Raw genomic sequence first — 15,674 nt, forward strand, 5'->3', positions numbered from 1 at the left:
ATTAATGGCGGAATTGGTTTTACTCAATAATGATCCAATTTAGACAATTGTTTATCAATCTCAACAACAATCTATTCTACTAGGTATTGATTTTTACATTCATTAGTTAACAATTTTAAAAAAAAACGAAATTATTAAATTGATTTACTTGTTCAATTGCAAGAACGTAAATTTAAATGTGCATAAGTTGATCATGATTATTTTGCAAAATTTAAATGAGCATAAATTGATCATGATTATTTTGCAAAATTTAAGTGAGCACATTCATAATCAGTTCATTGATTATTGAGAGTATTTGAATTGTAGTGTAATTGAACAAACTGAGGTAATTAATGAGCATAATAAAAAATTGATCTTGAATTCTGCTTAAATTTTTAATTTTGATGACTGAGCGGATTTAATTTGGCATATTCACAACCTATTCTGGAATAATTTAGCAAACTAAGGTGATTAGTTGAGCAAGCAGAAATCGAATGAGCAAATTTAATTGAAGAATTAATTTTCAATTACAAAGTATAAGCCATATATATAAGCAAACATAAATGAGCAAATATATTTCAACAAGTGATTTTGAACTAAATTGATCTTTTTGCATTTGAACAATTTTTTTTTTTATATATAAACCATATAAGCCATTCAAATGGTTAGAGACATTAGTATTTGTGCTCAATTTAATGTGCTTTGCTCATTTGAGCTAATTTTGCTAATGATAAAATTATGTTGTACAAACTAAACGGTATTACAGTAGTACAAGCTAAACGGTATTACAATAGATGTATTCTTATTGCTGTAGAAGATCAAATGTATGTATAATTGGACAACCTATACAAAGAAGCTGCAGAATCAGAGCTACTTGGTTTCAATACAGTTGAAAAAGCATTCAAAATTGGTAATTCCGAGTGTGTTGGTAGTGTTGGTTTCCTTATTTGTGAAATGAGCAAAATTGGTTTGCTTATTTGTGAAATGAGCAACATAGTTTTGCTCATTTGACCAAATTAATCAAGGAAATAAGGCAGCATTGTACCATTGCGAGCTCTTTGATAGATGCTCCGAATGAGTCTTTTGGGAACCAAATGGTTATGGATTACCTGCAAGTGTAATGTTAAGGTGTTGATGTCCTTTTGTGCACTAATGTAAGCTTCATGGCATTATATTCAATAATGAGATACCTATGTAGTGGTTGCAGTGGGGTTTTCATGTCTTATGAAGGAGTATGGAAGGTATTCAAGGCGGGTATTTACCCCGAAGTGTGCTGATGTTGCTCGTATAATTGCAAGACCTGCTAATGTGCAGTCTGGCACAGTTAACATCACAATATGTGAGGGTTTCTGCATAGGGAATATTACAGATGGACCTGCTACAACTGATGCTAGTCCAAGTGCAGTAGTGTTGAACTTGAGGCTTTTGCCTGTTGCTGTTGTTGGACCTGGTCTTCTTGGGTGCGTTAAACTACTTTGTAATCTGCTCATTTTCTTGTATTGAGTAAATGAGCTAAAAAAATAACTTAGGGGTCGTTTGGTTCACTAAGCTGGAATGGATTGGTATGGATTCTCATAATTGGGTGATAAGGATTCTATTATTCATACAAATCTAAAGTTGTTTGGTTTAACCATGGAATGGATTCTCATACTTGAGTGGTAGTATGGATTATTAATCCTTAGGGGAGAGGTGGGTATGAGATTCCAATGGAATGGGGTGGAGTTAGAATCCCCTAGGTATGAGATTCCATACTTATATAGCCCAACCAAACAAATAAAATCATGGAATGGATTCTAAATCCATTCCAAGAAGTTCAACCAAACAACCCCTTAGAGATTATTAATGAAGGTGAATATGAATCAAAGTATAGAACAAATACAAAAATTTGAGATCACTGATCCAAGTTTAAAGTATGTGAGATGTTTTTTTTTTGTTTATTTATCAAAGGAGCATTAATTCTTGCTGCGGGGTTGAGGTGGAATCTATTAGCCATGTATTGTTTGATTGTGATAATGCTATATGCATTTAAGAGCATATTGATTTTTTAGATTTGATTCAGGTTGTGGCTGGTATGGATCATGTGCCTAGATTACTGTGGTATGCAAATGCAAGCAGGCCGGAAAGAGTTGAAATTGCTGGCAGTGTGGTTCTGCAGAAACAACTTTGTTCACTAACAAATTAGTCTCAATCTAGGGATTACAGCCAAAGGTTTAGTGCAATTGGACAAATTGGTTGATGACTCTTGTTTGTACTCAAAGCTCATCAAAAGCACTGCAGCAAGTCCTGCTCGTTGTATATCTTCTGCAAGTTGGTTTGTACCTCCTGAAGGGGTAATCAAAATAAACATTGATGCTCACATTGCAATATCAGGCTATATGGGGTTAGGTGCTGTTGTTAGAAGCCATAAGGGGAAGCTATTGCTCGTTGTAGTAAAAAGGGTGAAGGGGTCCTGGCCTGCTGCTACTGTAGAGGTTGTTGTTGTTTGCTACGGGCTGCAGTTGGTGAGAAGATTCGGCTACATCAATGTATGGGTGGAGTCAGATGCTTTGGAGGTGGTTCAAGCCATTAACAATTATGTTAATGTAATTGCTTCTACTCATATAAGGAGAGCGGGCAATACCGTTGCTCATCTTGTTTCGAGATGGGACATAAACGGGTGTTCGGAGTTAGTTTGTATGAACAATTTTCCCCAAACTATCCAAACTTTGGTGGACTTCGATTTGGAATAATATTGCCTTCTCACCTTTCCCTCCAAAAAAAAAATAATAAAAATTCTTTGTTCATTTATCAAATGAACAACATTTATCAACTACTAGCAATTGTAAATGTTCCTCTAATTAGTTTAGATTTTAGCTTCTTAACTACTTATTTTTTTATTTTATTTTTTATTTTTTTTATTATGCTAAATGTAGTGAGCAAATGTAGAATTATAAATGATTTGAAACTAGTAGCCTATTTAGTATTTGAACCTACATCCCCTGTGCAATATAGAAACACAGTGCTCGACCAATTGAGCTAATAGACTTACAATTTTACTAACACACCTAAGTAGATATAGTGCACATAAGAGATAGTAGCCTATGTAGGTAACTTATAGTATTTTTATGGAATAAAATGAGCAAATGTAACTATATTTTGCCAGGAAAATGCACACAAGAGATTATAATATCATTTGAAGTTTTTCTCAACAAGACTAGAAAGAGATATTAATAAAATATATTGACCATATTAAAAGGCAACCCAATAATGCAAAGGTAGGACTAAATGCACCATCATTTGTTGCACAAACATGAGTTTCACATACTTGATGCACTCAATTAATTAATAAATGAGCAAAATACATTTAGCAAAACTTTTTGAAAGTTAGGCAAATTACAACCTTGACATAGTTGCTCATTTGAGCCTAATTATAGTAAAAGAGCAAAAATAATGTCCATTCATGGCTGTTATATTAAGTATGCGAAAATATTCAACTTATTTGTGTCGACTACCCAAAATGAGCAACATTATATTGCACAGTTGTGTAATGAGCAATATTGTTTTGCTCATATGTGTAATCCAAAGTAAAATATTAATGAATCCTTGCCTACTTTAGATTAAAGGGCGACATCTGTTAGAAACTATGCTAACTATACTAGCTTCTAACCCAATTGCTGTTTTATACATTATAAGCTTGTTGCTTAGTAAACTCAAACAATAAGAAGAACACACAAATCACAATAAAAATAAATAAATAAATAAGCCACACGAACTACTTGGCTGCTGATATATAGCACATAGGTGACTGATTTAGCTCTAAGAAATAAGATATTGGTATAGTGGAGATTGCTTTACCAATATAGTTGGATAATATGTGTCTTCTAAAAGAAGATCTACAATTTGAGAGAAACAATATGAATTAAATACAGGAAGTTTCTTACCATGAAAATAATTTGCAGGAGAGTATTAGCTAGGGTTTATAGAGAGATTGTGAGATATAGATAGAACTTGAATGCAATGTAATTACGACAACATAGGCAGTGGAGGCCCAACATCGGAGGCTGCAGGAATGTAGCGAAGGTAGATGGAGAGAAAGGGGAAAGGTTAGCTGTTGAGTGAGGGAGATAGATACCATGTTTGAAATAAGGAGTGAGGGAAATTGTCATAAAAAGACATGAATAACCCTGAGTACACCGTACACCCAAGTATATAACACAATTTTTAAAATATCACATTGTTGCAATTTATACGAAATTGGAGTAGTATAATTTAAGCGGTGATATCCAGCACTCACTTTAAATACCTTGTATTGCATCATCACTAGATAGCGACGGAAATACAGAGCAACAGACCAAAAGCTGAAAATTATTTGAGAAAAAAAAATAAAAAAAAATCCTCCTCTCCTCAAACAAGCGCGACACTTCTTCCCTCAAATCAAATAGCATTGCATATATTAGAAAGAAACGAAAGAATAGAGGAGAGAGAAAATAAAAATGGAGTCTTACCAACAGCCGCACCACCACTACATGAGACCACCTCCTCCGCCACCACCACAGCCTCAAGCGCCGCCGTCAAAGGCGGCGGATCCCCATTTTCCTCACCACAATCAACCGCCGCCACCTCCTCCACCGGCAAACTCCTGGTATTCCGGCCAATTTCAATACCACCCTTCTCACTCTCCTTCCCCTCCTCCGCCGCCGCAGCAGAATCAGTGGGGCCCACCACCTCCTCCGCCGCCGTATTCGGGGCACTCTCACCAGCCTTTTCCTGCGCAACCTTACCCTCCTCCGCCGCCGCCTCCCCCTCGTCCTTCTCAAGCGCCCCCTCTTCCTCCTCCTCCTTATCAGCATCAGGTATCCTTTTCTTTTTCTAGGGTTTTTGATTTTTAGGGTTTTTTGTGGTTGATTTAATTTAGGGTGTATTTGATTTTATTGTAGGTTTTCTTTTTGTTAAGGGTTTCTTGGAATTATTTAAGCTAAGCTGTTTTGTTTTAATTGGAATTGTTATTAGGAATATGAGAATATTGTAATTTTATTGGACTGTGTGGACTTCTAATAGATATTTTGTAAATTATCTTCCTTTTATGGTTAATTGTTTATGTATGCTACTATGGTTTTTGTGGGTAAATGTTTTAAATCTGACATTTTTGAATCTCGAATGATGTTGCCTTTGCTCAAGGACTTGTGAAGAATGTATGATATCCTGTAATATTTTATTTCCGCTCTGAAATATATGATGATAGTGATTAGAGATAAGTTTTTGCATGTCTTATCGGCATGGGAAGTTTTTGTTGAAAGCAGTTGGAATTCTTAAGCTCAATGAATGATGATTGTAGCTGCATATATTATCGAGATAAGGGGTTTTTGTAAGGGACATTTTGCTTGATTTCTTGTTACCATAGTTGGACATGGTGATTGAGTTAAATTTTAGGGTGTTAAACTGTAGGGTGAACCACGCTCACCTGTTAGCCCCTTGCTTCTTTAAGTCTAGAAGCAAGGAAAAGACGAAAAGGTTACTTGGTGCTATATTGATTATTTGACCTGATGACACCTCAGTTATGCAATGGACAGAGTAATGTTTTGCATGCTTCTTCATCCGGTCAATATGTTTTGCTTTCACCTAAGATTTAGCCGTATCATGTAGACATGTAGTAATAATGAACTGGTTTGAATTTATTTACAAAGCTATCAGTTTAGTGGTTCAATACCATGAGCACCTGTTAGCCTCTTGCTTTTTTTAGTCTGGAAGCAAGGAAAAATCGAGAAGGTAACTTAGTGCTATATTGATAATTTGGCCTGATGACACCTCAGTTATGCAATGGACAGAGTGATGTTTTGCATGCCTCTTCATCTGGCCAACATGTTTTACTCTCACTGGAAGATGTAGCTTTTTCTTTTAGGCTTGGAGTGATGATTACAACTCTTTTACTGCCTTTGTTGATGTTCCAATTGAATTTTCTTATATGATATACTCCGTGTATTTTGACTCCTTCTTTCATATGCTTAAACTCCTTATGATTGGTATATTGCTGTGCTGTCTTCTAATCTATAGCATCCGTATTGTCCCCCCCCATCAACCCCCAGGGGAATAGGGGATACACCAATACAGTACTTTTTGTTTCTTTCTTGTGGCTTGCTGGGATCTATATATATTTGTAATTGCTATTTGTGGCCAGTAGTTATTAAGTTTTTTTCATACATTTACAGGATTGGACAAATGCAAATTGGAACCATCATGCAGGTTGGGAATACCCAGGTAAACAATCTTGTTACTGATGCCTAATGACTTTTTTTTTTTTTACTGAAGTTTTGGTCTCCTTTGGTTATGATAGTTACTGCATGGTCAGATGTTTCTTCTGCAATATGCTTATGTGAATTTGGCTACTACTAAAGGGGCATAATTAGTTGTTTATGTTTCTCCTTAGTCCAATTCTTTGTGACTTAGCTCTATTGTATTGCACTATTGCATTTATCCATATTGGCCATATTCATTGTCTTTTCATTGGGAACTTTATCTTATCAGGATTCATGTTTAGGATTGTAGATAGACATACTATACCTTCAACCTCTAGGCTCTAATGTTTTCCTTTTTTTTTTTTCATGAACTTAATATCAGCTCTTACCTTCTTTAGCAGTGTTTATTTGTACGTTGGTCCCGTTCTGTTCAACTTCTTTTGACCTATAAAGACAATATAAGTTTTGATGATTTCAGATAAGTTTAAATTAAATAATTCCAGATAAGTTCAGCAATAAGCAACAGTGAAAATCAAGTTATGACACTCTCACATATAAAATTTTCTATTGTGTAAATAAGTTCAGACAAAACCAAGGAAGGTGAAATCTCTTTAATGATCTTATTTCTATGAAACAGCCCATGCAAATGAAGAAGACTGGGATGCCAAGGCAAGGGCTTGGGCATCTGCCAGGTCTGCAATGGAAAGTCAGCCTCAACAGGCACAGTTCACGTCAGTGGTACGGCAAGAAGAGCCATCGCACTATGCAAACCAGTATGCCCAACCTGTTGAATCTCATTATCAAGATGCTCAGCAAGCTTCCTATCCCTCATCTGGCTATCAGAATTATCAAGGATCAGGTGCACCTTTAAATAGACCACTGATGGTTCATCAGCAGGAGCCTGCACCCTTCAGTTCATATGCCCCAGATGCGCATCTCTCATACGCTACTAAAGATGGAGCTCTTGGTGAAGATATGAGTGCTGCATTTCCTCGCCATCAAGGATCAACAAGTTCTTTTGTTCATCAGCAGGAGGTACCTTCTAGTTATTCTTCTGTTCCAGGTAATTATTAACTTGGAGTTTTGTGTTTTCATGTGAAGTAGCTCACATGAACGATTATGCCTAAAGCTATGACAAGACTGGCTACTCAAATCCTAGCTACTAATGCTTTAACCACATGTTGGATTTTTAGCTAATGGCTCAGAAGAGGACATTTTAGAACCATTTTATGAACTGAAGGTCTTTGTGCAGAGTTTATGAATCACATTGTTCAAGAAACTGACCACCTTTTTATGATGTCTTGATGTTTTGGCGTTCTTCGTATATTAATGATGCAATGCCACTTCTCTGGGATTACAGAACAATGCAACGCTGCCTTTTAATTCTTTTTTTAAAAAAAAAATATATTATTCAGTGTAGTTCATTCTTCTGATTGTTTATAAGCTTTCCAAATTTAATTCAGTTATGTAGGATACAGTTACACTTGGATACTCCTGCAGGTCTTATTTGACCTATTTCATAATTCATACAACTGTCAGATGCTTGCCTGTATTACCGATGTGACTATTGAGGTGTTTCTACCTTTTTAGTGTTTAGTGTGGTAGGACCTCGAATAAGCTATGCCTGTAGTTTAAAAGGTGCATTACAAGTTTAGAACAATATCTAAATTTCTGGCTATAATGTAAAATCTCTATCCCATCTCATAAAGGATGGTTTAAGCAGAGTATGAGTGCATGTTAGTGTGAATTTGAAGTCATATTGTCAGCTGGTTGATTACAAAACATGTGGCAGGTAAGGAAGATGGCTCTCAGGGACAGCAACATGGACATCCATTGCTTCCTGCTGATGGTAGGTCAGTACCGATGGATCATACTCAGTTTGCGTATGGAAATCATGCAATGGATCCAATGGATCAACCTCTTAGCTTTGCTCCAAGATACAATCATGAAAGTGATTCAAAGATGCAATCCGGCTATCCTGATTCATCAGGTCCTGTAAGAGGAACAGATTCTTTTACTGCTGTGCCTTCTTTGCATGCCTGGTCTGCTCCTGTTACACCAGGTGTATCCTATCCACCTATTACTCCTGCATTTCCGTCAGCATCACAGGTCTTTGATTTGACATTTTTATATGTATACTCTTAAGTATCTGCTTAAATATAAGCTTATTTTTTAGAATTATTGCAGCATGATCCGTCTATAGGTATACCTCCACTTCCTGGACAGCCTGCACCTATGTTTGGAAGAGGCCCAAGCTTTCAGCCAACGGTTCCATCCATTACTTCACCTGTTGGTTTGGGTGTAGGAGGTTCTCTTCATTCTACTGCAGCTTTTCCCATTGATGCGTATGGGGCTTCGTTGAGTTCTGAACGTCCTAAAAAGGCATTTTCTTTTGTTCTGACAAGGGTCAATTTTGTTATTTGTTTGAGAAATTGTATAGTCATATTTGCTCCTTTTCTGTTCTTGTTAGGCTGCAGTGCCTAACTGGCTAAGAGAGGAAATAATTAAGAATAAAGCAACAATTACAAGTTCGGCACCAGAGCCCTTTAAAGAGGAAAGTCAATCAAACGAAGATGAAATTATTGATAAGTCAGCAGCAAAGGGTGATCAGGCAGACAGTAAAAGCATGGATTCAGCCAAGTCAGCTGAAGAGGAGGATGAGGTATTTTATCCTGTGTTTGTTTTAAGCAGGTTAAAAGTGTTCAGCATCATGTTAACTAGTCTTGAGCTGATGTTATTGATTTTAAAATGATTTCTTTCTCTTAGGACTATGAAGAAGTACAGAAAACTGCTGCCATCAATCAGGAAATAAAACGTGTTTTGACTGAAGTTCTCTTGAAGGTTGCTATGGGAGTTGAAAGTTGTCTTCATTTTCATGTTTGTGGGTTTATTGACTTTTTCATTGTGCACATAGGTGACTGATGAGCTTTTTGATGAAATTGCCACAAAAGTACTTAGTGAAGATGATCTCGCTGCTGACGGTAATTGTTATGATGATTGCATGCACATGTGTTTTTGGTGCCATCTATTTCAATATTTACCTGACATCTTGGCCCTCTGAATTGGTGCTGTTTCTTACAGCTTTGGCTAGACCTGAGAACCATGTTCCAATTCTCAAAACATCGTCACAACGTCCAACTGTTCCAGTTCTTAAGGCTTCTGCTAAGGTCCTTATTCCTGTAAAAGCAAAAGCACCCGAGGGACATGTTAGTGGAGAATCTAGTTCTGGTACTCCTGGGGCTGGGAATGTTTTAGGCCTGGCAAATTATTCCTCTGATGATGAAGATGAATACCAGACTTCAAGCATGTCCAAGTCTGACAAAGTAGCTGGAGAGAATGGTCACCGACAGCCAGAACTTGAAGACTACAGAAAACATGTGGCTGCTACTGAAGGTGATCGTAGTAATGGCAACCATGATTCTCCTGCTTCTAAGTTGAATAAAGAGGTTCAGCAATCCTCTTCTAGAAGTTTCGTGTCTGTGGGTAAGAAAGGTGATGGTGTTGTTGATGATGAACAACCTATAGTTAAGTCTGAATCTGCTAAGTTAACAGATAGTGGTCGCAAAACAACTTTAAGTGGGCCAGATGTTCTCACTGAGAAAGAATATGTGAGAAAGTCAGCCAAAGATGATACCCAGGAAAGAGATGCCAAAAGACGTGATAGACATGAAAGTAAGAGGAGCTCATCTGGAAAAGACAGTTATAAGGAGATAGAGGTTGGTAAGGAAAGGGAAGCTGAGAAGGAGGAGACTCGTGGTAGACGAGATCCAAAGCGTCAAAAGAAGGATAAAACAGAGGATTACAATATTTCAAGAGAGAGGTCGAAAGAGAAAGATGATAAACACGCGGAGAAAACAAGGGAATCAGATTCCAGAAGAAGGTCCCCTCACCATGAAGACAAGGATGGCAAAAAAGAAAGGGAGAGAGACAAAAAGAGAAGCGGTAAAGATGACGCTGACAAGAAAAAAGAGAGAACAAAGGATGATAAAGGTGATAAATCAAGACACAAGTCCTCAAGTGATGCAAGTAGGCACAAACGAAGGCGTTCCTCATCAGTTGGTAGAGGTAGGAAAAATGAGGAAAGCGCAGTAGTTTCAGATGGTTCTGATGATGAAGCCTCAAACGACTCTAAAAGGTTGATTAAATACCCTTCTATTATCCCTCTCCCGTGTCTCTGGTACTTGCCAATGCCCATTTGTTACATTATTTTGTTTTATATTACAGGAAGGTTCATTCAAAAAGGCGTAATTTGTCTCCTTCTCCTGTCAGGTCTAAGCGAAGGTATGTACCAAATGGTTTCTACATCTTACATATCCTTAAATGTATCTTTTTATATTTATTATCATTTTGAATGTTGAACATGTATAAGATTTTCCTTTGGGCTACTGATTTCCTATTTAAAGGAGAGTGCATGTGGATGTAGTAATTTTGATGGAATAATTGGCTGCTTTTTCTCTGAAGTATTTTCTGCTGATTTAATTTAATAACCGCTTTGTATTTTTTTTCCTTATTAGAAGTCACCTCTGTCATACAGTACCTCACAACAATCTTTCCGTGGAACTGCCGTTTTCTTTTCTTGTTTTTCCTCTTTTTAGCATAATTCCAGATTTGCTTGGCATCTGAAAGGGAATTATTTCTGGATACAATTTTGAAACAGTTTCCTGTTTAACTATTGTAGCTGAAGTGCAGCTTTGATTCAAACTCTTGTGTAACTGTCTATACCTGGGTTGCTATGTGGTTGTAGAAATAGATAATTGGAGTTTGTCTAATATGCTTTGTCATATACTGTCCACATATCTGTTAGACACGAGATTTGGTGTAATATAAAAATGTGATGTATGATTATTTGATTTTGCACAAGTTGGTGTTCTTCATTGCTTATGCTATCTTGGTTGGCTCAATTTAAGCTTGATAAATCAAAATAAAATCCTAGTGCATTGACGACTAATGTAACTCCTGCTAAACTGCCTTGAAGTTTAGCATTGTGTTGCATTGTACTTCAGTTCTTGTTGAATCTTTGTTCTTCACATGCTTTTTCTTGGCTAAGAGCAAAACTGAAAGTGTGTAAAATGTTGTGATGAATTAATTGATTAGTACTCCGTATCTAGCTACAGTGTTTCTGCAAGATATTGCTGTAATCATAATAAAACTCAGAAGTATAACATAAATTTCAATTTTTATTTTGGAATTCCTAAAGTGGTTGGCCACTTTCCTCTCACTGATACCTTGTGCCTGTATATTTTTGTTCACTTTTCAGGACTTAAATTGTTATTTGTACGTTTGTGTACCTTTTTTTTTACCCTATCAACCTGTGGCTGTAGGTTGTACTGTACTCCTGTGGTTGCTGCTACTGTTGCTAATGTTACATCATGACTACACAGTTATTTTTTTAACATTGCTCACCATCATATTCTTTTAATAATCAATTTATAATACATCAACTAGTATTGATATGTTTTGCTTGACAAGTAGCTTTGGCTTGTACTTGCAAGTTTTGCTTTTCTTTTGGGATTAGATTTTCTTATGGGTCTCTCTTATAATCTTTGACTTGTAAGGGTAGGGTAAATCTGCCTCCGTACTCTCTCTCTCTCTCTCTCAGCATTGCGTGTATGTATGTTTGCTGGGGTTAGGGCATAATGCTATATGAAAGTGATTATGTAGCCTTTGCACGCTATCCAGGGGTGCATTGGAAAGTAACGTCTTGGCTCATCTTATGTTTATTTAATCTGGCACTTAACTTCATGCTTTTAGTCTCTTCCAAGTGACATAGTAAACAGTAAACACCCTTCTCCTTTTACCTGTAGACGGTTCAGTTTCTTGTCAATAAGCCAATGTTCATTTCAAGTGTGCTTGTTCTTAATTAGTCCTACAGTGATTAAGGATTAGCGTCATGTCTTATATATAAAGTCATTGCTCTTGGGATCTGTATAATGGATGTTTTCATTTTTAGACAAGTTTCACGGTCTCCTCATAGCAAGCATTCACAGCGCAGGCATTCTCCTTACCCTTCTCTTGACGATAGCAGGTATGCTTTGGTGTGATGTTTAAACTTCTTTTGTCCTTTTTAGTTATGTGTTGCAAAACCGAATTAAAAGCAGAAACCAGAAGAAAGGGGAACAACTGTAAAAGATCAGCTTTTTATTTATCATTATATTACAACGTATTTATTTTGAGGTGACAGCAGTATAATACGTATGTAATAGTAGAAAACTGTGTATTACACTATTACTAACACAGATTAATGTAGGTGAAGGTAAAGTCTGCCAATTATTATAAAGCTGCACAAATTGTCATAATTTTAAAATTTCTACGCAGGGGGAGAAGGTCAAGATCAAAGTCCAAATCAAGATCAAGATCACCGGTCCGTCGTCGTAGATGATCTAACCTACACAGCGCTGAATGATGTTATCAGAAATGAAGTGCTTCTTTCCGCAAAAGTTTTGAGCTTTGGCAGATTCCAATGAGTTTAAGGCCCCTTCTCGCAGGATGTAAGGTTAAACTCATTGTCCAATGGTGCTTGCAGACACTTGAATACTTGAATTCAAGGTTACTGCTGAAAGATATGTGCGAAGCAGTGAAGTTGAGGATGATTCTTGGGTTGCTAAAGCAGATATTCAGAGGGTTTTTGTGCCTTTTGGTGTGTATTCCTTGTGTGATTTTAGGCGTTCTTGTCTCTTTCATTGTACCTACAAATTTTGTAAAACTGATATGAGGTTGTATCATGTTTCCCCACACTACTTGATATAATTTTCTACATGTTAATTTATCAATCTAAAGCAATGTGCTGTGGAGTATATGACTTACACCTGAATAAAAAATCATCTCACTTGTCTTCCTAAAAGTCCAACAGTTCGATGTTTACTTCTGGTAACATGTGACTTTGACCATAAATACTCTTTACTGTAACATACTATTAAAGCTCGTGTGTTGCATGGGTTGCTTGTTGCTTTGCCTTGTACAAAGAATAAAATTATTTAAGGGAATTCTTACCTATCCCTGTATTAATCTGTTTTTCAAAGAGTTGTTACATTTTGGAATATGTGGCAAATAATACAGAAGTGTTATCGAAATTGTACCGTGTTGAGGGTATGTTACAGGATAAGTCTTTGGTCGATCAAAAGTTGAAGGGTAAGATGGTCCAGTCTGTTACCCAAGTTGAATTAGTTGAATTGACTTCGCAACCCGATGATTGTGTAAATAGTTGTCAGGTCAAAGAGGATTGTTGTGCTGCGGAAGTGGCTACTCCGATTGCTGGTTTTCATTGTAGTGTTTTAAGTTCAGTTGTTGTTTTGGAGCCAGTATTATCGCCTAATTCAGTTGGTGATGACAAAGAATGTATTCTCCCACCACCGGTTTTAGTGAGTGCTGATATGGAGTGTGATTTCCAATCGAACTCAGTTAGTAAAGACAAAGATTGTAAGTTTTCTCCACCGGTTTCAGTGAGTGCTAATATGGAGTGTGATTTCCATTCGGACTCGGTTAGTAACGGCAAGGGTTGTAAGTTTTCAACACCTTTTTGTCAGAAGACTCTTGTATGCATAAGTTTGTTTCTCGACATGGCTCGAGTTCATCCCTTCGGCTTTCTTCCTCAAATTTGCAGCAGGTTATGCAAGGCAAGGTTATTCAATTCTATCATTCTAAGTATATGTCGTTAATGTCAGTTCGGGTTTGTCCGAGTAAAACTTCTATCCAGACAAAGGTTCCCCAAGTAGTAACTTCTATGGAAGCAGAGACCTCTATTTCTACTTCAGTTAAGTTCCCTTGTGGATTGGAGCGACAAGCGGTGTCAACTTCAGAGTTCTAGTCGGCTCCCATTTCCCAGTCCATGTATACTCCGATTTTGTAGTCTTAATTCAGAGGAGGCGATCACCTCTATTACGATGGAGGTTTCCCACAATGTGAAGCCAAGTGTAGAAGGGTCCTCTACCTTTACTTCACTAAATGTGTCATGTGATGAGGAGCGGTAGACAATGCCTATAAAAGAGGCTCAGCTGATTCCCATTTTGCAATAGCCCTTAGGTGCTCCAGTGGCGCACAACAGTTCGGATTGCATGATTGCCGGCCTTTCTGATGTTGATTGTCTTATGGGAGGGATGAATTCACAGGGGTTTGTGGGAAAAGTTTGTGATTTCAATTTTCAGTTGTCCACTTTGCATTCTAGTTCCAAGTCTTCAGGCCATCTAATTCGCCATCACAAGTCTGTTTTTCATCCTCGATTTAGAAAAATGAGTTCTTTGGTGGATCGACTAGTTCAGTTGCAGGTTGCCAGGTGATTCGTGTGGGTGCAAAGCGTGATCGCGGGCCTAAAGTTTGCTCGAATAAAACTCCAACTTGACTCGAATAAAGTTTGCTCGCAAGTGTCTCTTTGGTGTTGTTGTGTAGTGTAGTTGGTTGTCTTTAGTCATCGGAAAACAACCAATTGTGTTAGATTGATCTTGATTTTTTTTTTTTTTGGGATTTATTTATGTCATAAAAAGTGTTTTGTATTCAACGATGTTTTGTTTATAAATAATGATGTTTTACATGTTTTATATGTTACATTTATCTAATCTTTTCTTAATGCACAAATTCCACCGGAAAACAACCATTTGTGTTAGACTGATCTTGATTTTTGTTTTTTGGGATTTATTTTATGTAATAAAAAGTGTTTTGTATTCAATGATGTTTTGTTTATAAATACTGACGTTTTACATGTTTATATACTACGCTTAAAAAATTCTCCGTATTTAAATATATAAGGGTTGTACTATGTAGTGGTAAATATATGGTTGTATTCTGATGAAATTGAAAAATTATAATTGTATTCTAATTAAATTAAAATTTTCAGGTTAGATGTGGCCGGAAAATGTCATATAGTACTACGTATGCGTTGATTGCACATACTACAAAAGATATTATGGGTTTATGGGTTAAATTTGAAACAGTTAATAATAAGGGGGTTAATTTGCACATGGGACTTAAATCTTGGGGCTTATTTGCACACTTAGTTAGTTCAACAAAAATCATTAATTTTTCTAATGAGTGCCTATGCACACATGTTAAATTAACTGTTCTCCTTCAGGGTTTTTCTTTTCTTTTTTTAATTTTTATTATCCGCAATTTTCTATATGACAAAAAATTGTCACATGTGATGTTTTTAAAGTGTTTTTGAATAGACTTATTATGAATTTTTTCATACTGAAAATAATAACTATAATTGGTCAAGTTTTTGCACGGCAAACTTGAAAAGTGAATGGGTAAAAAAGAAGCAGAGGAAGCATTTTATGTCTAAGAATTTAATGTAATAATTAAGTAAATAATTTTTTATACTTAGCAAATTTTATAAGTAAAAAAATTAAATAGGTTATCCTTTAGGTTGGTTAGTCTCCTACATTAATTCTTTATTCATTATTAAGGATGTTAATGGGGCGAGGCGGGGTAGATGTTGGCCTTCTTATTCCCTGTCCAACTTAATATTTTCATCCACATCCCCATTTCTATCCC

General features: G+C 36.5%; 1 protein-coding gene across 2 annotated transcripts; it reads left to right on the forward strand.

The window, feature by feature from the left end:
* The first annotated feature begins 3,897 nt into the window (after nucleotides 1-3,897).
* On the forward strand, nucleotides 3,898-13,032 carry LOC110709341 (transcription elongation regulator 1-like). 2 transcript variants are annotated; one of them, XM_021887555.1, is made up of 12 exons: nucleotides 3,899-4,811; nucleotides 6,165-6,213; nucleotides 6,829-7,254; nucleotides 7,984-8,300; nucleotides 8,379-8,573; nucleotides 8,662-8,853; nucleotides 8,958-9,032; nucleotides 9,106-9,172; nucleotides 9,273-10,326; nucleotides 10,416-10,472; nucleotides 12,142-12,216; nucleotides 12,507-13,032. In XM_021887555.1, the coding sequence occupies exons 1-12, from the start codon at nucleotides 4,452-4,454 to the stop codon at nucleotides 12,568-12,570; spliced, it is 2,931 nt and encodes a 976-aa protein (XP_021743247.1). In that variant the 5' UTR covers nucleotides 3,899-4,451; the 3' UTR covers nucleotides 12,571-13,032. The 2 variants fall into 2 exon arrangements, with proteins under 2 accessions (XP_021743251.1, XP_021743247.1); XM_021887559.1 differs by lacking the exon at nucleotides 12,142-12,216 and having other exon boundaries at nucleotides 3,898-4,811.
* The last annotated feature ends 2,642 nt before the right edge of the window (nucleotides 13,033-15,674 follow it).

Source organism: Chenopodium quinoa, unplaced genomic scaffold (assembly GCF_001683475.1).
Source record: "Chenopodium quinoa cultivar QQ74 unplaced genomic scaffold, ASM168347v1, whole genome shotgun sequence".
Classification (NCBI taxonomy): Eukaryota; Viridiplantae; Streptophyta; class Magnoliopsida; order Caryophyllales; family Amaranthaceae; genus Chenopodium; species Chenopodium quinoa.